This window comes from Neofelis nebulosa, chromosome 5 (genome assembly GCF_028018385.1).
Source record: "Neofelis nebulosa isolate mNeoNeb1 chromosome 5, mNeoNeb1.pri, whole genome shotgun sequence".
Classification (NCBI taxonomy): Eukaryota; Metazoa; Chordata; class Mammalia; order Carnivora; family Felidae; genus Neofelis; species Neofelis nebulosa.
Genome location: NC_080786.1, coordinates 5,284,363 through 5,306,235, shown reverse-complemented (window position 1 = coordinate 5,306,235; position 21,873 = coordinate 5,284,363). Strand labels below are relative to the sequence as shown.

The 21,873-nt window shown below is 39.8% G+C and overlaps 1 protein-coding gene across 23 annotated transcripts in view; it reads left to right on the top strand.

Moving 5' to 3' along the window:
* Positions 1–21,873, top strand: part of LRRFIP2 (LRR binding FLII interacting protein 2) — a 106,875-nt gene that overhangs the window by 7,403 nt on the left and 77,599 nt on the right. For all 23 annotated transcript variants that reach the window (XM_058729358.1, XM_058729359.1, XM_058729357.1 and 20 more), the window contains one exon: positions 13,278–13,421. In XM_058729358.1, the coding sequence (XP_058585341.1) occupies positions 13,332–13,421 (90 nt within the window). In that variant the 5' untranslated portion in view covers positions 13,278–13,331. The remainder of the gene's footprint in view (positions 1–13,277; positions 13,422–21,873) is intronic.

Genomic DNA, 21,873 nt, shown 5'->3' with positions numbered 1-21,873 from the left:
TTCAGTTTTACATTGGATGTCTTTTCCCCTCTCGTGGATATTGCCACGTCTAAGTAGAGAGTCACTGTCCTCCTGTCTTACCCAACTCACCCTTTGCTGTCTATCTGATTTTTTTAAAAAGTACGTTAAAATATACATAATATAGGAGCACCTGGTTGGCTCAGTTGGTTAAGCATCAGACTTCAGCTCAGGTCATGATCTCACGGCTGGTGAGTTTGAGCCCTGTGTTGGGCTCTGTGCTGACAGCTCAGAACCTGGAGCCTGCTTCGGATTCGGTGTCTCCCTCTTTCTTTGCCCCTCCCCCCCGCTCACGCTCTGTCTCTCTCTTTCTCAAAAATAAACATTAAGAAAATTAAAAAATGTGTACATAATATGAAATTTACCATTTTAATTACTTTAAGTGTATAATTCAGTGGGGTTAAGTATGTTCACATTGTTGTGCAACCTTCACCACCATCCATCTCCAGAACTTTCTCATCATCCCAAACTAAAACTCTGTGCCCATTAAAAAAATAACTCCTCCTTCCCCATTGCACCTGACATCCACTGTTCAACTTTCTGTCACTATGAATTTGATTACTCTAAGTACTTCATATAAGCAGAATGATGTATTTCTGTTTTGTGTCTGGCTTATTCCACTTGGTGCAGTGTTCTCAAAGTTCATTAGCATGCATGAGAATTTAACTCCTTTTTAAGGCTGAGTAATATTCCATATCCTGTTTATCCCTTTATCTGTTGATGGGTACTTGATTTGCTTTTACCTTTTGGCTATGGTGCATCGTGCTGTCTATGAAAACAAGTATGTAAATATCTATTTGAGTCCCTGCTTTCATTTCTTTTGGGTGTATACCCGTAAGTGGAATTGCTGGATTGCATAGCAATGCTATGTTTAATTTTTTGAGGAATGGCCGAAAATTTCCATGGCAGACGATCATTTCATAGTCTAAAGAGCAGTGAACAGGGGTTCTGGTTTCCTGCATCTTTGACACACTTGTTATTTTTTTAAATAATGGCCATTCTGATGGGTGTGAGACGGTATCTCAGTGTGGTTTTGGTTTGCGTTTCCCAAATAACTAGTGATGTGTAGCATCTTTTCTTGTGCTGCTTGGCCATTTATAGATCTTCTTTGGAGAAATATCTATTCAGGTCCTTTGCCTGGATTTGATTTGGGTTCTTTTCGTTGTTGTTGTTGTTGTTGTTGTTGTTGTTGTTGTTGAATTTTAGGAGTTCTGTAGGTATTCTGGATATTAATCCCTTATTAGATGTACGATTTGCAAATATTTTCTCCCATTCTGTGGGTCACTTTTTTCTCCTGATAGTGTCTGTTGATGCACAGAGGTTTTATTTTGATAAAGTCCAGTTTATCTACTTTTTTTGTTGTTGTTGTTGTTGCCTGGGCTTTTGGCATCATATCCAAGAAATCATTGCCAAATCCAGCGTCGTTAAGTTTTCATGTATGTTTTTTCCTAAGAGTTTTATAGTGTTAGCTTACCCTTATTTCTTTGATCTACTGTGAGTTATTTTTTGTTTGTGGTATATGCCAGTAACACACTGTTTTGGTTACTGTAGCTTTCTAGTTAAGTTTTGAAATCAGGAAGTGTGATACCTCTACTTTGTTCTTCTTTTTCAAGATTGTTTTGGCTCTTCAGGGTCCCTTAAGATTCCATGTGCATTTTAGTTTTAGGATGGGTTTTTCTATTTCTGCAGAAAATGTCATTGGGATTTGATAGAGGGTACATCGAATCTGTAGATCACTTTGGGTAGTGTTAACATTTTAACAGTGGTAAGTCTTCCAGTCTTTGAACACAGGGTGGCTCTCCATTTATTTATGTCTCTTTTTTTCTTTCAGCAATGTTTTGTAATTTTTAGTGTACAGGTCTTTTGCTCCTTGGTTAAGTTTTTTCCCCAAGTATTTTATTCTTTTTGATACTATTGTAAATGTAATTGTTTTCTTAATTTCCTTTTTGGATTGTTCATAGCTGGTGCATAGAAATGCAACTGGCTTTTTTGTGTTGATTTTTTTATTCCCTGTCCCCTTTGCTGGGTTTATTCATCCAGAGTTTTAAAAGCTGTTGCACTTGTTTTCTGTGTTGTGTAACAAGTGTAACAAATTTAGCAGCTTAAAACAACACAAATTTATTATCCTACAGTCTCTGTGGGGCAGGAATCTGAGCATGGCTCAGCAGAGTCCTCTGCATCGGGTCCTATGAGACTGCCATTCAAGTGATGGCCGGGCTGAGTTCTCTCCTGGAGACTTACGTGATAAAACCCACTTCCGGGCTCACCGAGGAAGGTTTGGCAGAATTAACTTCTTTGTGGTTTTTGGACTGAAGCTTCTTGCTCACTAGCGCTCACTTTAAGGTAGCTAAAGGTTATCTGGAGGCTGTCTTCGAGCTCCTGAAGGCTGCTCTCAGCTCTTAGAGGCAACCTGAATTTCTTGGCCCTGTGGTATTTCCTGATAGAACCACATCGTCGAATCATCAAGGAGAGTCTAGAGCAAGTCTGCTGGCTGGCTAGTCTTATATAAGGTAACATAATCATGGGAATGACATCTCATAACCTTTGTCCTATTCTGTTGGTTAGAAGCAAGTCACAAGTCCTGGCCACATTCTTTGGGAGGTGTTTACACAAAGATGGGAACAGAAGGAGGGGGGATAATGGTGGGGAGCCACCTTAGAGTCTGTCTGCCATAGCTGATTACAAAATAGCACATACTTTATAAACCATTTTTGTTGAAAAAACACACATATGCAGTTAAAAGAAGCATCTTACAAAGTAACACATACTTTGAAAAACGTGCGTGCAATTGAGGTATTACTGGTGGTTTTATTGTTCTTTTGTATTTTATTATTTTCCTCCCACTTCTCTTCTCTGCAACATCCCAGTTTTGCAATTTTAAATCAATAGTTGGTGTTTTCACCATAACTAAATAAATATTGTTTACTGTTCAGCCAGGTTTTCTACCATGATTGTTTTCTTTCTTGTTTAACTTTCAGTTTTTTCCAGGAGTGTTTCCAGGGGTTTTCCTTTTTTTTTTTTTTTTTTTTTTGGCTTAGTTTTCTGTTCACCTTACTTTTCCCAAGTGCTCCAACAGATTTTTTGTTTGTTTGTTTGTTTGTTTGTTTATTTTGAGAGAGAGAGAGAGACAGAGAGCACGGGTACTTGCCTGAGCTGCGGAGGGGCAGAGAGAGAAAGAAAGAGGGAGAGAGAGAAAGAAAGAGAGAAAGACAGAGAGAGGGAGAGAAAATCCCAAGCAGGCTCATTGCTGTCAGCTCAGAGCCCGACGTGGGGCTCAATCTCATGAACTATGAGATTCATGACTGAACCAAAATCAAGAATGGGGTGCTTAGCTGACTGAGCCACCCAAACACCCCTCCAGGAGATTTTTCAAATGCCTCATCCTGTCTCTCTAATTTCTTTTGAATAAGATAGGTTTTGAAATACAGAAAAATATAAAACAAAAATACAGTTTGAGGAAGAACAATACAATGAGCATCTGTGTCTCGCTGCCTAGGTCAAGAAATGGCATTATAATTATCCTAGGAGTTCCTGTACGTGTTCTGTAATGCACGCCTTCCGCTCCAGGCAATCACAATACCATTTTACATGTTAATTAATCACTCTTCTTGGGACCATTCCCCGCCCAACTCTGCAGTCCCATTCTCCCCTCCATACACGTATTTCTAATCAATGTGTGGTTTAATTTTGAAAAGTGGATTAGCTCTACTGCGTTGTTCTGTCTGTTCGCCAGGATAGCCTAGCCTTCTTTGATACAGTTCAAGTGTGTGTCTCACTCGCGTCTGTGTCAGTTGTGAGTTGGGAAGCAGTGGAAGGTGCGTGAGTCCCTGCGTGACTGTGGAATAGACTGCTCCTTCGAGTTCCTCTTTTCTTTTATGAAGCATATCTTCTAGTAGCTTATTGACAGAGGATATCAAAGAGGTAAGTTTTTGAGACCTTGCGTGTCTGGAAAGGCCTTTAATTGTCACGTATGAGAGTAGAATGGTTTGACTGGCATAGGCTGCTTGCAGGTTGTCGGCAGTTTTCCTTCGGAAGTTTGAAGGCATCAGTCTATTGTCTTCTTGTTTCCAGAATTGCTTTTTAGGTTTAAAGCCATTCTGATTGTTAATGCTTTCTGTGTGACCTTATTTTCCCACCCACGGAAGCTTGTCAGATCATCCTTGTCTTCGGTGTTTGAAATTCACTGTGGTAATTCACTCCGAAACACCTTGGTATTGACTCAGGACTTGTGTTGAGCATTCTGTGGACCCTTTGAATCTGGCGTCTCATGTCCGTAACTTCCGGGGAAGTTTCTGTGGGAGGAGGAAGGGTCAGTTTCTCTTTATTTGTATACAAAGGAGCCACCCCAGTGTCGGCGTGAGGTCTTTTTGGAGCAGAAGTCGTGAATGTAAGGTGGAGCTCGTGGCGTGTGGCTTTCGACTGGAATGGCACGTGGATTGGCTACTCGCAGCTGTACTGCCAGCTCGGCTCTCTTCTCTAATCCTTCCCTTGTGAACATTGAACTTACGTTGCATGATATCTTGTTGACTCCTCCCTTTTATGGGCCTGATTGGTGTGTTGCCTCCCGTTTCAGGGCATTACTTTGCCCTTTGTAAGACAGGTTTAAGCTGTACAAACCTGACCGACATGGCTCAAGAGAGATGTTGGCCTCTCCCTTTCTGCTCCAAGAGCATCTCAAGTCACTACTATTGTATTTTCCACTCAGTGAGCTACATGGGTAGAAGCGTTCATAGAATAAAGGTCTTCAGGAAAAGCTGAAAATTTCAAAGGATTTTGGTTCGATAATAAAAGTTGTAGGCTGAAAAATTAGTGCTTTTCCCCAGGACTTGAGAGGAATTAATGCTTGCTTCTTTGTTCTAATTTTGACTTGATGCAAGTCAGATTTTTAATTTTCAAAGTTAATCCAGTGGTGCCCATTCTATTTAAAATTAGCAATGTGTTTCCCACTTACTTAGAATTTCATTATGCCTATAAAAGTGATGGTTACTGGGAAATCTGTTAGAAAATTACAGTTTTACCAGAGATGACCAACATAAATTTTTATAGTCTTACTTTGCAGTTGCTCTGACAGATTAAATAAATCTTTCCTCTTTATCAGTTTATTAATATAATTTCAAAGTTGGTTAGTCCTTTAAGTTTATATTTTCATACTGTGAATTAGCCCATAATTGTAGCTTTTAATTTAAATCATTTTTTTGATAAAGTGTTTTTTCACAATATATAAAGCTTATGAAAAAAGGAAAATTCTGTTTTATACATATTGCCTATGTTTTTCATTATTCGTGTGTATGACGTTTTACATATTTGCAGTCATACCGTATATATGGTTTTGTTATCTTTTTGTACCTTATGGGCATAATATCAAAATATGTCCTTGTCTTTGCTTCCTTTCCGTGAGTTTTCTACTACCACAATTTATTACATCATGTTGATTGGCCTTGACTTAAAGCTATTGCTGTCAATTTGGGTCATTTTCAGTTTTGTGTGTGGTTTCACTAAAAAGAAATTAAAATCATATTTATCAATTTTTGATAAGTAATTTTTCCTCTTGCACTATGTTTTAAGTTTTACTTTTTTTATTAGACTATAGTTAGTATAAGTATTGTCAATAGAATTCATCTTAGTGATGAATTAGAGTTAGAATTAGAAGGTGTAAGGCTAGGGGCGCCTGGGTGGCGCAGTCGGTTAAGCGTCCGACTTCAGCCAGGTCACGATCTCGCGGCCCGTGAGTTCGAGCCCCGCGTCGGGCTCTGGGCCGATGGCTCGGAGCCTGGAGCCTGTTTCCGATTCTGTGTCTCCCTCTCTCTCTGCCCCTCCCCCGTTCATGCTCTGTCTCTCTCTGTCCCAAAAATAAATTAAAAAAAAAAAAAAAAAAAAAAAAAAAAAAGAAGGTGTAAGGCTAATTTAAGTTCTTTTCTCCTTTGGGGCTTAATTCTGGCCCCATCTATTGTATTATCAGTAACGCAGGTTAGTTAGCACACTTCTGTCATGTTGGTTTTGATTTTCATTTCTTTTGACGGAAGAAGTATTTCAGTAATAATTCTATCTGCTCCACAAAGAAAACACACACTTGTATAGTTCAGGAAAAGGATTTCCAGTTCCTTTTATTGTTGCCACATGCCTAGTAAATTAGAAATAGTGAAAAATGCCTTCCTACTAAGTATATAGATGTAGTGTTGGATTATATTTGTGTTTGAAAATATGCAATTCCCTCACCCACCTGTGGCTCAATTAAGATTAACCTTAGCCATGGGATATACTTCTGAATTCTATACTTCACTACCTTCTCTTTTGCCTATTTTGATTTTAGATATTTTGTTTTTTAGTGTCGACGATATCACATATTTCCATAGCATTTTACAGTTTATAGAAACTTTTATGTCTATTTGAGCTTTAAAGTGGCCCCTGTGATATAGGAATAAATTTAATAAAAGAAGTCTGCGAATTACTCATTGAAAATCACAAAACATAGAATAGAATTAAAGGTCTGAATAAATCCCATGTTAATTGATTGGAATCTTAATATTAAGATGGTAATATTTCCCAAAGTGAACTGTAGATTTAATGTAATCCCTATCAAAATCCCAGCTGCTTTTCTTTTTTTTAAAGTGTCATGTTAATCCTAAAATTTATTTGGAAATATAAGGCACCAGAATCTTAAGAAGAACAAAGTTGACTCACTCGTCCCAGTTTTAAAAGTTATTGTAGGGATGCCTGGGTGGCTCAGTCAGTTGAGCATCTGACTTCAGCTCAGGTCATGATCTCATGATTCATGAGTTCAAGCCCCGCATCAGGCTATGGGCTTACAGCTCAGAGCCCGTTTTGGATCCATTGTCCCTCTTTCTCTCTGCTCCTCCCCTGCTTGTGTTTGCTTTCTCTCTCAAAAATAAACAAACATTAGAAGATAAAAAATAAAACTGTAGCAAAGCTACAGTAATCAAGACAGCATGATACTGACAGAAGGATGTTTATGTTGATATGGATCTAGATAGATCAATGGAATAGAATGGAGGGTCCACGCATAAACCCTTACTTTTGGGGTCAGTTGGTTTTTGACAAGGCTGCCAAGACCATTCAGTTGCAGAAAGAATAGTCTTTTCAACAAATGGTACTAGAACAAGTTGACATCCACAGGCAAGAGAATAATGTTGGTACCATGCCTCATACCATATACAAAAATTAACTCTAAATGGATCATAGACATAAAAGTAAGAGCTAAAATTGTACAACTCTGAGAAGAAAACATAGGAATACGTCATTGGGATATTTGGGTAGGCAGTGCTTTTGTAGGAATGACATCAAATTGAATGAAACAACAAAAGAAAAAATAGGTAAATTGACTTCCTCAAAATAAAAGCTTTTGTGCTTCAGAGAACACCATTAGGAAAGGATATGTGGGGGGCGCCTGGCTGGCTTAGTTGGTTGAGTGTCGGGTTTTGTGAGATAAAGCCTCGCATTGAGCTCTGTGCTGACAGTGCAGAGCCTGCTTGGGATTCTCTCCCTCTCTCTCTCTGCCCCTCCTCTGCTCGCTCACATTCTTTGTCAAAAGAAATAAATAAACATTAGAAAAAAATCACATCTTTACTGCATGCTTCCTTATATCTTCCTAGTGTTTGGTTTTATCTTTGTTTTTTGCTGCCTAAGGTTCGGTTGTCGGTTGTTCTCCCTAATACTTCCCTAATACTTTTTTTTCTTTTTCCTGTTCTGCTTTATGGCATGCGTCTGACCTGTCCTCAGCAATATGTAATTTTCTCTCCCTTCCTTTCATCCTCTGAGTGTATGTCTATACATAACATTTCTGGGGTGCTTTTTTTTTTTGAGTATAGTTGACACACTGACATACTTTTTTTTATTTATTTTTTTTAACGTTTATTTATTTTTGGGACAGAGAGACACAGAGGATGAATGGGGGAGGGGCAGAGAGAGAGGAAGACACAAAATCGGAAGCAGGCTCCAGGCTCTGAGCCATCAGCACAGAGCCCAACGCGGGGCTCGAACTCACGGACCGCGAGATCGTGACCTGAGCTGAAGTCGGACGCCTAACCGACTGAGCCACCCAGGCGCCCCAGTGACATACTTTTTAAAAGGCATAGGAAAAGGAGAGGATTTGATACTAGAAAATGGTTTACTTCTCAGGGCATACTGAGAATACAGTTGTTGGTTAAGAGCATATCTTCCTAATATGGGTTCTGCACAGTTGATGAAAATAGTATTGTAAATCATGTCAAACATACAGCCCATTAGAGCTAATTTATTTAAACATGGTTAGCAAGGAAGGAAGTGCAACCACTGTATGTCGTCTTTATGAAAGTAGGAAATGGAAAGATTTGCAGTTGTTTTGGGTGTGTGTGAGCAGTGTGTATTCAAAATATGACACTTTAAATTTTTGTTAATTCTTAGGACTACTGAATGTGGAAGTTGGAGATGTGATTATACAGGTTCTCATGGAAATATAAAATATAAGAAATATAATAAGCATTGTATTTTGTAAAATGTAAGCTTAATTTAACCATTCTAGGTTTTAATATTCTCCTGAGATTTCGTTTGTGTTTAACATCTACCTTTCATGTTCTGCCAGGTCTTCCAATTTTGCCTCATATATGCATATTTTCTTTCCTTCTTTCCATCTTTCTTTTTTAACGTTTGTTTATTCTTGAGACAGAGCGTGAGCGGGGGAGGGGCAAAGAGAGAGGGCCACAGAATCTGAAGAAGGCTCCAGAGTCAAGCTGTCGGCACAGAGCCAGACGTGGGGTTCAAACTCAGAAACCTTGAGATCATGACCTGAGCTGAAGTCAGACGCTCAACTGCCTGAGCCACCCAGGCGCCCCCCATATTTTCATTTTATACTTAGCCTCAATTTCTAGATGTACCTTTTATTCTTTCCGCAAGTTCTGTTAATGATTTATTCATTTTCTGAATCTCATCTAGATATTTGCAGGATTGATGGCTTTAACTGTTAATTCTTTCCTCTTGCCTCCCTGCCTACCTTCCCTCATGCCTCCCTACCTCCTTCCCTACCTCCCTCTGCTGCCGCTCTGCTCCTCCCCTGCCTTTCCCTCTTCATTTCTTTCTCTTCTAGCCAGCAGTGGAGCCATTCTCTCCTTTGCCTATAATCTTTCTAATGTACACATAACTATTGGTATTCTTCTGTACTGTGATCACAGTAAAAATCAAGATTTTGGTTGAAATTCCCAGTTCCCATGTCTTTTGTTCCCTTGGTTATCTATCTTTCTCAACCAGTTATTTTTTCTAACACTTTATTGTACACATTTTGAAACATACAGAAAAGTTGAAGAAGTTCTACTGTGAACACTCATGTACTTGCTACCTGGATCCCACTACTACTATTTCATTATACTTTATCTCGTACTATCCTTTATCCATTCTTCTATTTATTATTACATCTTTTTTTGGGAGGGTGGATGCATTTCAAAATAAGCAGCAGATATCACTCGCTTCAACCCTAAATATTTACCATGTGTCTTATTAACTAGAGTTTAGTGTTTGTTGAGAGGAATTTTTCTTTTGAGGTAAAATTTACATTGAAAGATCTTAAGTGAACCATCATTAAATGACCTCTACGTTCTAAGTCATTTGTGTTCTCATAAGGGCACTAACTCCCATCATAAGGCCATACTTCTAAAACTTGTGTATTCATTTGGATTTTCAAAAATAAGGCTTTGAATACCACAAAACACCTTAAAATTTTTTTCTTTTAAAATTTTATTACGTAAAAGTGCTACGTAGTATAGTGATTATAATTTAAGGTGTTTCTATTTTTTCTAGATTGTTCCATGCTTCAGCAAATATTCTTAACATTGTTAATGATACCACATAATGCATGCTGGAGGAAATAACTTGAGGGTGTTTTGGTTAAGCGTATGAACATGTAAAGAAAGGCAAGGATTGCCCCTTTGTCTACTTCATAAGCTAAATGTGTAAAGAGATAGTTAATTTAAGACGCTTGAAACATTTATGGAGTGCTTTATGAGTTTAGTGAGTGTTCGCATTCGTCTGAACTCACTGGAGCCTCCCATTCACCGTGTTGGATAGCTGGATGGTTGATCTGTCTGTGCCGTGAGTGAAGAAACCAAGGCTCAGGCACGGGAAAGGGCAGGGTAGCCGTTGAACTCAGATCCTCTCTCTTTCAATTTAGTCTAGTAGCAACAGCTGTGCTCACATTCGTCTTTAGTTCAAGTGCCATTCCAGCTGCTGGGATTTGCCAAATAACTAGCAAATGTTTTATTGCACAGACTGGCGTTAACTGTAGTGAGGACCCTGACACAAAGACCTATGCCAATGTTTTGAGTTCCCCAGGATGAAGTACTCAGATATAAAGGAACTGCAGCTATTGGGATCCAGACAGAACTCTCTAAGTGGGCTATATTTAGAATGTGATGTACTGATACTACATCCCTGTTCTGGTCTCACAAAAGTGAACAGTATCATGATTTAAGTGTCACTTAATGTGGCATAATGCCTATTTTTCAGAAATCGATTGCATGTGAAGCTCATTGGAGAAGAGAAAGCCTTGTTGGTCTGTTTTGGAAGGTTTAGGTTTCACAACATCCTTGAAGGTACTTCCCTACTTTCCCTTAGGTAGCAGATCCTTAATGACAAAAGCAGCTGGAGAAAATCAGCTTCACACTGGGTGACGGACTTGACAGAAATGTGGGCAGTTTTGTTTTTGGCGGTGGATGTAAAGGTTTAGCTCTGGGTTTGGTTGATACCATTAAGGAAAAGCCGGAAGAGATGACTATGGCTCCTGAAGAATGTGGACTTGAGGAAACCTTGCGATAGAAATTTACTGAAAGTCCTTCAGGATCAGAAACTGGAAATAGTCTATTTGAGATCACCTTCTGAGTCTGTATCCTTATTTTTGTCATTTTGAAGATAGATTGCATAGGAGCTGAAAAGCTTTACCCTTTCTAGTATTAGTGAGGATGTCTGCCTACAGAGTACAAATCGTGTAGTTCTTTCAAAAACGTTAGATTGCTTTTTGACATAGGTAATGGTTGATCTGCCTCATGTGCACCTGAAAATGGTGATAGGACCTGACCAATGAGTCATTGAAACTAGATACCCCCTATAGATAAGACAAGAAGGACAAGGAGGACCAGAAGTTGTTCCCATTTCCCGCTTATCCTGTGTTTCTTTTTTCTTGTCATCTTTCTCGCAGGGCTGGCTAGCCCGGAGCCTGTTGGGACAGTTTCGTTTGGAGCATTTTTAAGAAAAGATAATTCTTTATGTAAATCTGTGTGCTAGGAATATCCTGACAGGTCTGAGGTGTAGGGCAGTGTTTGTTGAGAAAGAAGGAAATGGGTTATGGAAAAAGAGGAAAAAGAAATACATTCAAAAGAGTGTCTCCAGCAGTGGCTTCAGAGAGTGTGTGTCAGCTGTGTGGTGTATGGGGCCTAACTTGGGTGTGATCCACTTTGGGGCCACTTTCTTCTTTGAGCCTTGGATCTGAGTGTTTTTATTACTTTGTTTTTAAGTGCATCTCTCCCTGATGTTGTTGGAATGCTAGAGAATCAAAAAGAAGAAGAAAAAGCGCAGCCATAATTCTTTTCCTTCTAATGAAACCGCTGTTAAACTTTTGATAAAATCTTGATTTCTTCTATAATTATTTTTATGTTCCTGGAATTAGAAAATGCCTGCTTTTGTCTCCTGTTTCTGTGAATTGTCTTTGAATGTGCCCTTGGAAAGCTAGCTGAAGGACAGATACTGGGTGATATCACTGTGCATCGGTTAAATTGTCACTCCTGTCTTTGAAAAGCGTTAATGCTGCTTTTTTTCTCAGTAGGTGACTAGTATTTGTGCATTGTTACTGTTAGAGTGTATGGTCTTTAAAGTGATGCTGGGCATGAGGATGATGGGAGACTTCTGAAAAACCAGCACCGAGCTTTTCAGAAATTGTCTCGATTTGTGGCTGGGACTTATCAGCTGCTGGTTTCAGGCCTACATTCTTTCTCTTTGTTTCCATTGCTTATCGTGCCCAGATAGATTTTCTGTGGCAGGGCAATGAATTATCATCCGTCTTCATTTTGATTGACAAACATAGCATGCTAGCTATGTGGGAATAAGAAATGGTGTCAGATAAGAGGGGAATGGCCTGCATTTTCATTGGAGAAGACTTTTTTTAGAAGAGTGAATTGATGAAGTTCTATTTTAGTTTGCCTGAACCAAGTAAATTCCAACACATTAAAGTCACTTGGAGTTTTATATAGTTTATTCTACTGGGACAGACTTACATGAGAATTCCTTTGTGACTCACGGTGTAATGAAATTTTGTCAGTTTATTTTGTTAAAGCTAGGAAAAAAAAATTTTTAAGTTAATGAGTATTTTACTAAATGAGCCGTACTTCTCAGGAATGTGTATAGGAGAGAGGGAGGTCATGCAAATGGGGATGCTTTTTCTCATGGGAATCTTTAATTTCAAATACCATGTGTTTGGAAGGTTAGATGATCTTTATTATCCCTATTATTTAATCCTGGCAGATGAATTTTTCTTCTCTCTTTTGTAAAAATAGGTCTCTTTCATAATAACCACAATAATAATAGATCCACAGATACGTTCTTAATCATTGGCCTGAGTCAGTTTAATTTGTCACTGTATCTTTGGCACTTTCCACAGTACCTGGCAGTGACAGGCACTCAGATATTTGTTGTGTGGACAGTGTTAGTTATTGTTAATTGCAGAATAATAAGCCTTCATTTGTTCTTTTACGTGGTAATAGTTTAATTGGAATTGTTTCTTAAATTACATTAAACAGCCAACTTTGTAAGTTTAAACCCTAACCCTAACCCTAACCCAACTTTGTAAGTTTAAAGTTCTATACTAAAATTTCTTGATATGTTCTTTCAGAGCTTTAGACTGAATGACTTTTCTGAAATTTTTTTTTTTTTTTTTTTTTTTTTTGCTCTGGAATGGGAATAAGTTTTAGAAATACCTGTATTAATTTTATACTGATAAGTATACTGTATACTGATAAGAATTACTACTGACCGCAGTTTTCTGAGGCTAATATTACCACACATTCTAGTAGGTTGCCGTGAGTAGTATGGTAAAAAAGTATAAATTTAAGTATTCTAAAATTTATTGGCATAATTTGATAGTGGGAAAAAGTATTTGGTGACTAATTTACATGTAAATTAAATACAGAAATATAACTTCACATTTCTAAAAGCAAATGTATAAAGGAGCTTTAAAGTGATACAAAGAGAAACATCCTAAGTTATTCTGTGTCTGTTTATTTCAGGGCTGAAAACAGTGAAATCACGTTTCACAGTTAAGGAACTGTTAAGAGGACAACATGGGGACGCCTGGTTCTGGAAGGAAAAGGACGCCTGTAAAAGACCGATTTTCTGCAGAAGATGAAGCTTTGAGTAACATTGCCAGAGAGGTGTGTCTGGAAAACCCCCTCCCAACACCGAGTCTTTGTAAAAGCCGGGGGGTGGGGGGTAGATCTCGGTAGACTTTCGTTAACTGAGCTAATTTCAGAACGCTTACTGTGAGATGTTATATGTGGCCTCGAAATGATGTGTTGGAGTGAAATACAGTTACCGTCTCTTTATTTGGCTGTTCCTCTTACCTGAAATTAGTTTTTCCTTTTATTTGTTGCGGATTACTTTGAGGTACCTGTTGGAATGTTTTGAAATTTGTAATTAACCTTCGGTATTGAAACTTAACGTAATTAGAACGTGGCAAATCTGACAGCTGTATCCTAGAAACGCTCATGGGCTGTACCGTTAACATATTCCAGGAGGCACTGTAGAAATGTTGACGGAAACAATCCTTATTTGGTGTCTGCCCAGATTCAGTTGTTTTAGCCGGGTTTTGAAATACTGCGTTGGAATTTTTATGTTTAACTTTTAGCTAGTACCAGAGCTTCTGCAGCATTTTTGTTTTGGTTTGTTGACAACTTAGGAGAAAGAAACAAATGGAAAGGGCTGTCACCTATTGAATCACTGGCAGCATTTCCTGTTGCATATTGGAAATTTAAGATAACTCCCAGCTGTGATTTCTTAGTGAGGTGCCAACTTTGTTTCAGACTCTGACTCTGTCTGCAGCTGCAGACCTGACGGTAAACTAATCTGGCACGAGAATCGGGTAGAGCATTATTAAATTATCTTCTTTTTGTGAGGATTAGGCCCTCACCACTTCCTCTTTGTTATTCTTAGTAAATAGCTCATTTAGGGCTAGTGCTGTTTCCTTTTGACATATTATACGATCTCTTTTTGATCCAGCTCTTTGTTAACTTTTTCCTCTGGTCTGCTACTCAGTTAGCTTTGGAATTAGAAGTCAAATTCTGTACAACGATGTTTGAGGCAAAGACAAAAGCGATCTGAAAACGGTTGACAAAATTGTGATATTTAAAAAAACTCAAGGGAGGGGCGCCTGGGTAGCTCAGTCGTTAAGCATCTGACTTCGGTTCAGGTCATGATCTCACAGTTCGTGAGTTCAGGCCCCACATCGGGTGAGCCTGAGCCCCAAACTGGGTGAGCCCTGCTTCTCTCTCGGTCTCTGTCTCTGTCTCTCTCCCCTCTTTTCTGCCCCTCATTCACTTGTGCCCCCTCTCTTTCTCTCTCAAAAAAATCAAGTGAGCTATTTTCAGATAAAAGGGTAAAAGATACTTGAAAATGGAATGAAAAGGAGTTATAGCGATGTTAAGTATTTGCAAAAATGAGGCATTTTGGGAGCCACATAGTTTTAGTTGAAAACTGAAACTACTCAAAATGTTTACCTCCCAAATTGGAGAGATTTATCCAGATTTCTATAAGGAAAGCAAATGTGAGCACCTTCTAGGCTTGTCTGTATTTTACTAAATGTTTCAACTCTTTTTTTTTGGATGTGACACTTCATTTGCAAAAGTGGGTGCCTTTAAACATTTAACACTTGCATACTTACTGTGTGACAGATACTATTGTAAGCATTCAAGCTGCATTAATTCATTTAATCTTCACAAAATTCTGAGATTGGTTTTGTTATTATCTCCATCTTAACAGATAAAGAAACCATCTCACAGAAGAGTTAAATATTTTTCCTCGGGGCGCCTGGGTGGCTCGGTCGGTTAAGCGTCCGACTTCAGCTCAGGTCACGATCTCACGATCCGGGAGTTCGAGCCCCGCGTCGGGCTCTGGGCTGACGGCTCGGAGCCTGGAGCCTGCTTCCGATTCTGTGTCTCCCTCTCTCTCTGCCCCTCCCCTGTTCATGCTCTGTCTCTCTCTGTCTCAAAAATAAAATAAAACGTTAAAAAAAATTAAAAAAAAATTTTTTTTCCTCAGGTCACATAGGCAGGAAATAGCAGAGCTTGGGTTCAAACACATGAAGACTGGCTCCAAGGTCTGAGCATTCAAACACTCGCTATGCTATACTGTTACTCAGTATTCTCCAACTCCCCCAGTTTGTTTCCTGTAGCTTTTCATGATTTTGAAAGTACTTGCACATCTTGATTCTCATAATAACTTTGTGTGTTAGGTAGGATAGGTATTATTATTAGCCTTATTTACAGACAAGGAAACAGACGAAGCTGAGATGAATGTCTAACAGGTATGAGACCTGGGGCGCAAATTCAGCTCTGTAAAGCCATTGTTCATTCTACTGTAGCATACTCTTCCAGAATAGGCAGGCTTTGGAGAGTTGTGAGTGTGGCTTTTAATTCTGGCCCTGCTAGTTGCTTGGTTGAGTGATTTTGTTAAGTAGCTACTGTGGATTTCAGTTCCCTCATCTGTAAAATGGGAACAGTATTGTCTTCCTGTATTATAAGGCTGTTGTGGCGATTAAAGGAAATAAAGCATGTAAACCTTTAGCATAGTGTTAGGCTTGCAGTGGCTATTTTGTTGCTTATTAATGTCATAATTGAAAGTGAGAATACAGGTGAAAGAGTTTTTTTTGTAAAAAAAAAATGTAGTAAGATAGGTGTTCTAAAACATTTTTGATTGCCAGACTCAGGGAGATTTTTCAGCGTTCAGATTCCCAGGCCTTACCTGTGCTTGCGAATCTGAATCTGTGGGGGTTGAGCTCAGAAACCTGTGTTTAAGTGTGTGTGCACGTATGGGTATGCGCAAACACCTACACACACACTTCCTCCCAGAGGATTTTGATGGCCAGTCAGGTTTGGGGACCATGAACCAAAATACACTTGGATGGTCAGTTTTTTATACTTCCAGGTTGTTTTCCTCCCTGTATATTATTATTTTGCTATGAAATAACAAATTTAATCCGATTATTAAAGGATAAGTTATAGTATAATAATAAAAGTTATTACTATAAAAGGGTTTAAAAGGCCAGTATTTCTAGTTTCTGTTTCTGTTTTCAGAGCTCTCAATATGAATATAGCATCTCCAATAACCTGGTCAAAAAGCTGAGCTTAGCCTTCAATGTGAAAGGGACAGTTTTTACTAAATTGACGACTTTTATTTGCATGGGTGCCCAATGTGTGCCGTAGTGGTTTGAAAACTTTAGAAGTTCGGCAGTTTTAACAATTCTTTCATATATTCCTTGTGGTTATTTTTCTTCCCTTTACAGTTTTCACAGCCAATTCTTAATTGTCCATTCATACATTGCTTGGTTGACACTCGCAGATAGTCCTTAATCCTTATTTTCTCCTTTCACACACACACACACACACACACACACACACACACACAACATGCCTGAAGTTAGGAAGAAACAAAAATGAACATAACCCTTATCATTTTTAAAGAGGACAAATAGCTTAATCCTTTTTTTTAATAGTTAAATTTTAACTGTTTACTTTTTCTTTTCTCACTTCAAATTGCTTTTTGCAGTAGACAGGGAATGCCATAAATACAGAAAAATAATCTCTTTTTCCTCCTGCTTACTATTTGCTCAGGTTTCTTTGCTCCTCAGTTGATCCCAAGTCAGGGAACTGGGGAGAATGAGGAGGAAAAGAAACAAAAGGCATAAATATATTCTGCAGACTGGATAGTTTGCCCGCTAAATATGGAACTGAGTACATTGTGGTAAAACACACACAAAACCTGCCGTCTTAACCATTTTTAAAATGTAGGATTCTGTGGCTTTAAGTACATTCCCGTCGTTGTGTAACCATTATCACCACCCATCTACAGGGGTCGAAGTCTTTGTTTTGTAAGACCTGTGTACATTCTAAAAAGTTCATTTAGAAGTTTGAAGATTGCTCTGGGAAGGCAGGAATGTGGATGGATTTAGAAGTCCCACCATGTAGTAGGCATGTGACTGCTCTGCGGCTGGGGGCGGGGCGGGGGGGGGGGGTTGGTCTGTCACAGCTCTCAGAAGAACTCAGAGGAGCTGAGTCAGAAGGGGTCACCAGCAAGTCCTCTAGGGCGTCAGAAGACCAGTGCGGATTCTTTCCTTTCTTGCTTGTTTGGCTTTGATTGTTCCAGAGGTTTGGGGGGAAATGCAACTGAAGCATGGACTTTAAGCGAAAATTACCTAACAGCACAGAGCGTATCAAATTGGGAAGCCTGAGGCCGCTGGCTCTCCAAAGGAAAAAGATGAGGGTTGGGCTTGCAGTAAGTTTGGTGAATGTTACGGCGAGTGTTCCCAGAAGAAGTTAAGCCTTTGAAGGGATAGCAGGCAGTCTTTTTAAGGTATCAAGAAGCCTGGAATATTACTAATCTCCTTGTTTTGGAGCTGAAAATACGAAGAAAACATGTTTCATGCACATCTCTCCAAATGGAAGTTATCAGAACATTGCTTAATTTCGGATCTTATGATCTGAGAGTCCGTCCAGCTCTAAAATTCTGTGCTTTCCCTTGAGATCCAGGACCCAGAAAGATTCATGCTCTTAATGGACAGTTCTCTTAAATCTAAAAGATCGGTGACGAGCATAGAAATTGATTTTATAGGAGCTGGAGTTGGAGTCTAGCAAATGGAGTGTTCAGAGACTTGTTGAGCAGATGTACGCGTGGACGTGTTTGGAGCATACACCTGCTTGTGATAACGAAGGAAGGTTTTGTTTCTTTTCAACATTTGTGGCTGCTAGAGCTTTCAGATTTCATTTTTTAAAAATAGCTTTATTGGGGCGCCTGGGTGGCGCAGTCGGTTAAGCGTCCGACTTCAGCTCAGGTCACGATCTCACGGACCGTGAGTTCCAGCCCCGCGTCGGGCTCTGGGCTGATGGCTCGGAGCCTGGAGCCTGCTTCTGATTCTGTGTCTCCTTCTCTCTCTGCCCCTCCCCCCTTCATGCTCTGTCTCTCTCTGTCCCAAAAATAAATAAGTGTTAAAAACAAATTAAAAAATAAAAATAGCTTTATTAAGATATAATTCACCCATTTGAAATGTTTTTGGTATGGTTTTGAAATGGTTTTTGGTATTTTACAACATTATTTTTTAAAAGTTGTGATTATAATATATATAACAAAATTTGCCATTTTAACCATTTTAAGACTACAATTCAGTGGCATTCATTGCATTTACAGTGTTGTGTAGCCATCACCACTGTCTATTTCCAAAACCTTTTCATCACCCCAGATGTTAATTCTGTAGCCATTAAGTAAGAACTCCTCATTCCCCTTCTTCCAGCCCCTGGTAACCTTTAATCTATTTTTTGTCTCTAGGAGTTTGCTTAATTCTGGATATTTCATATAAGTAGAATTATATAGTATTTATCCTTTTGTATTTGCCTTTTTTTCACTTAGCATAAGGATTTCAAGATTCATCCATGTTGTAACATGTGTCAGAACTTCATTCCTTCCCCCTCCTTTAAATTACTTCACTCCTTTGTTATGGCTGAATAATTTTCCACTGTTTGATATATTACATTCTGTTTATCCGTTTATCTGTTGATGGTCAGTGGTTGGATTGCATTTTGCTGCCTACAGAAGTAATAGTCATCCAGGCATCTAGTGTGAGAATCAGAAGCTTGTGGGTTTTGATTATGGATTAGCAGCCTGAATGGAAGGATATAAAGGGAAGAATTGTGCTTATAGTTTAAAAGATACTGTCCAGTGTTATTGTTTTGTATTAAAAATTTTTTTTTAATGTTTTTGCTTGCCTTTTTTTTTTTTTTTTGAGAGAGAGAGAGAGAGAGAGAGAGAGAGAGGAAGACACAGAATCTGAATCAGGTTCTAGGCTCTGAGCTGTCAGCACAGAGCCCGATGTGGGGCTCGAACTCACGGACTATGAGATCATGACCTGAGTGGAAGTCCAATGCTTAACCAACTGAGCCACCCAGGTGCCCCTGTTTTCTATTTTTAAAGTTTGTTTGTTCGTTTATTTATTTATTTATTTATTTATTTATTGGGGGGGGGGGGGAATGGACTATGAGTGGGGGAGGGGCAGAGAGAGAGAATCCCAGGCAGGCTCCATGCTGTCAGCACAGAGCCTGATGCAGGCAGGGCTTACACACCATGAGATCATGACCTGAGCCAAAGTCAGATGCTTAACCAACTGAGCCTCCCAGGCACCCTTCCTCATCTGGTGTTATTGTTTTGTGGAATGCTAACTAAATAGGTTGGTAGAGCTAATGGTCCTGTGGTTATCTCACTATTTCACTTGAGTAACGTACTCATTTTTAGGATAAATTAAGGATGAAAAACTTTGACGAGGATAGCAGCTTTTGAAGATGCAAATATTGTGAATTACCATAATCACAATATTTATGGGTGTTAATACCATCTTTCATTTAAGAATAGAGTTGAAAAAAACTGCACAGATGTTGAATGGCATCCATTCAGTATGCACGTCTGCTCTCTGCAAGCACCGTGTCAGGCATGAGGGATGTGGGGTAGACATGTCTAACACGGTCGTTGCCCTCATGGGGCTTAGATTCTACAGGGGAAACTACATAATGGACTAGCTCAACTTTCAGTTCCTTTTTCTTCTTCAAAATTAGTAGCTACATGTTACATGGTAATTTCTTTTTTTGTCTTGCAAGCTGTGATTGTCAGTGCTGATCAGCGGCATTCTTAGAATCAAGGAAATACGGTAATCTGTTTGCAACTGTGTTAAGTGCTTTGAATAAAAAGTAAATGCTTTTAGGGGCGCCTGGGTGGCGCAGTTGGTTGAGCGTCCGACTTCAGCCAGGTCACGATCTCGCGGTCCGTGAGTTCGAGCCCCGCGTCGGGCTCTGGGCCGATGGCTCGGAGCCTGGAGCCTGCTTCCGATTCTGTGTCTCCCTCTCTCTCTGCCCCTCCCCCGTTCATGCTCTGTCTCTCTCTGTCCCAAAAATAAATAAAAAACGTTGAAAAAAAAAATTAAAAAAAAAAAAAAAGTAAATGCTTTTATTAAAGAGTGTGTGGCAGTGGGGCTTGACATGTTTGGGGGCTTTGGGAAGGCTTCCCTGAGGAAGTGCCCTTTCAACTGAGTTCTGAAGAAGGAGTGGAATTATTGAGGGGAAAGAGAGTTGCTGGATGTAGGTAAGAGCTTTCCAGTCAGAGGGAAGAATGTGTGACAAGCTTTTGAGACTAAAAGAGTATGGAGGATTCGAAGAATAATAACAACAGCTAATATTTACTGATTCCTGAGCTTGTATTATGTACCAGTCACTGTCCTGAGTTCTTTAAAGGGATTTAGTCCTCATGACGACGCTGTGAGGTGGTCTGCTATTCTCATGTCATCCGTGGTGAATGCAAGGTGTGGAGAAGTGAGTAACTTGCTCAAGGTCACATAGCTAGAAAGGGTAGGACTGAAATTTGCATGGGGGCGCCTACACCCTGAAAGTATTATGCCTTCCGTGAGATCACTAACGCCAACATGCGCAGCAAGGAGGAGAGGAGTCAGAGAGGTAGGCAGGAGCCAGATCATACAAGCCAGTGGTTCTCAACCAAGGGTGATTTTGTCTCCCAGAGGACATTTGGCAATGTGTGGAGGTATTTTGGAGATAACAGGAGGAGGGGTGTGCTACTAGAGCTTGTGGCTAGAGACCAGAGTTGCCCCTAAACATCTTGCTGTGCACGGGATACCCTTCACAACAAAGAATTATCTGGCCCAAATGTCAGTAGGGCCAAGGCTGAGAACCCTGAGACAGGTTCTTTTAGACCGTATTTAGGATTTGGGTCTGTGTCCTAAGAACAGTGGAAAACCATTGAAAGGTTTTGTGTAGGGGCCTGACGTGATCAGATCTGTGCCTTGAAAGGATGACTTTAGGGCAGGTTGGAGATTATATCAAAAAGGACATTAGTGGATGTGGGGAGATGAGTCGTGAGACTTTCAGAGGCAGTGGGGGCCTGGCCCAGAGGTATGACGCTGGGCATGTTGAGAGGTGGTTGGGACGGAGAAGTAAGTAGTCGATGCTTGGTGAGTGGCTGTGTTTGGGTAGCAGAGAGGGAAAGGTTTGGATTGTGCATCTGGGTGGTGGTAGGGAACATTCAAGTGGGGAGGAGGCTTGGAGAGGGAGGATCACGGATTTATGTGTATTGTATTTAAGGTGTCCGGGAGGCATCTAAGTGGAGATTATGAAGAGGCAGTCTGTGGATATGGATCAAGAGTTCCAAGGAGAGGTCTGGGCTGTAGATAAAAATTGAGACTTATGAGCATGTAGAAGGTAATTGAAATTGTGAGTATTGGTGAGATTGTCCAGGGAGGAAGTATAGAGTTGAAAGTAATCATTCCTCAGGTTGAGTCCTAAAGCACTCCAAGGATTTCAAGGTCAAGTCTCAAGTCTTAATTCTGACACTTTTTTGATCATCCTTTTGTGTTTGGTTCACATTGCTCTGTGCAAATCAGATTTGTCTGAAAAGCTGACTTCATAGGAAGCAGAGTTACTCTTGTTTAAAATATTTTTGGGGCACCTGGGTGGCTCAGTTGGTTAAGCACCCAATTTTGGCTCAGGTCATGATCTCGCGGCCTGTGGGTTCAAGCCCCGTGTTGGGCTCTGTGCTGACAGCTCAGAGCCTGGAGCCTGCTTC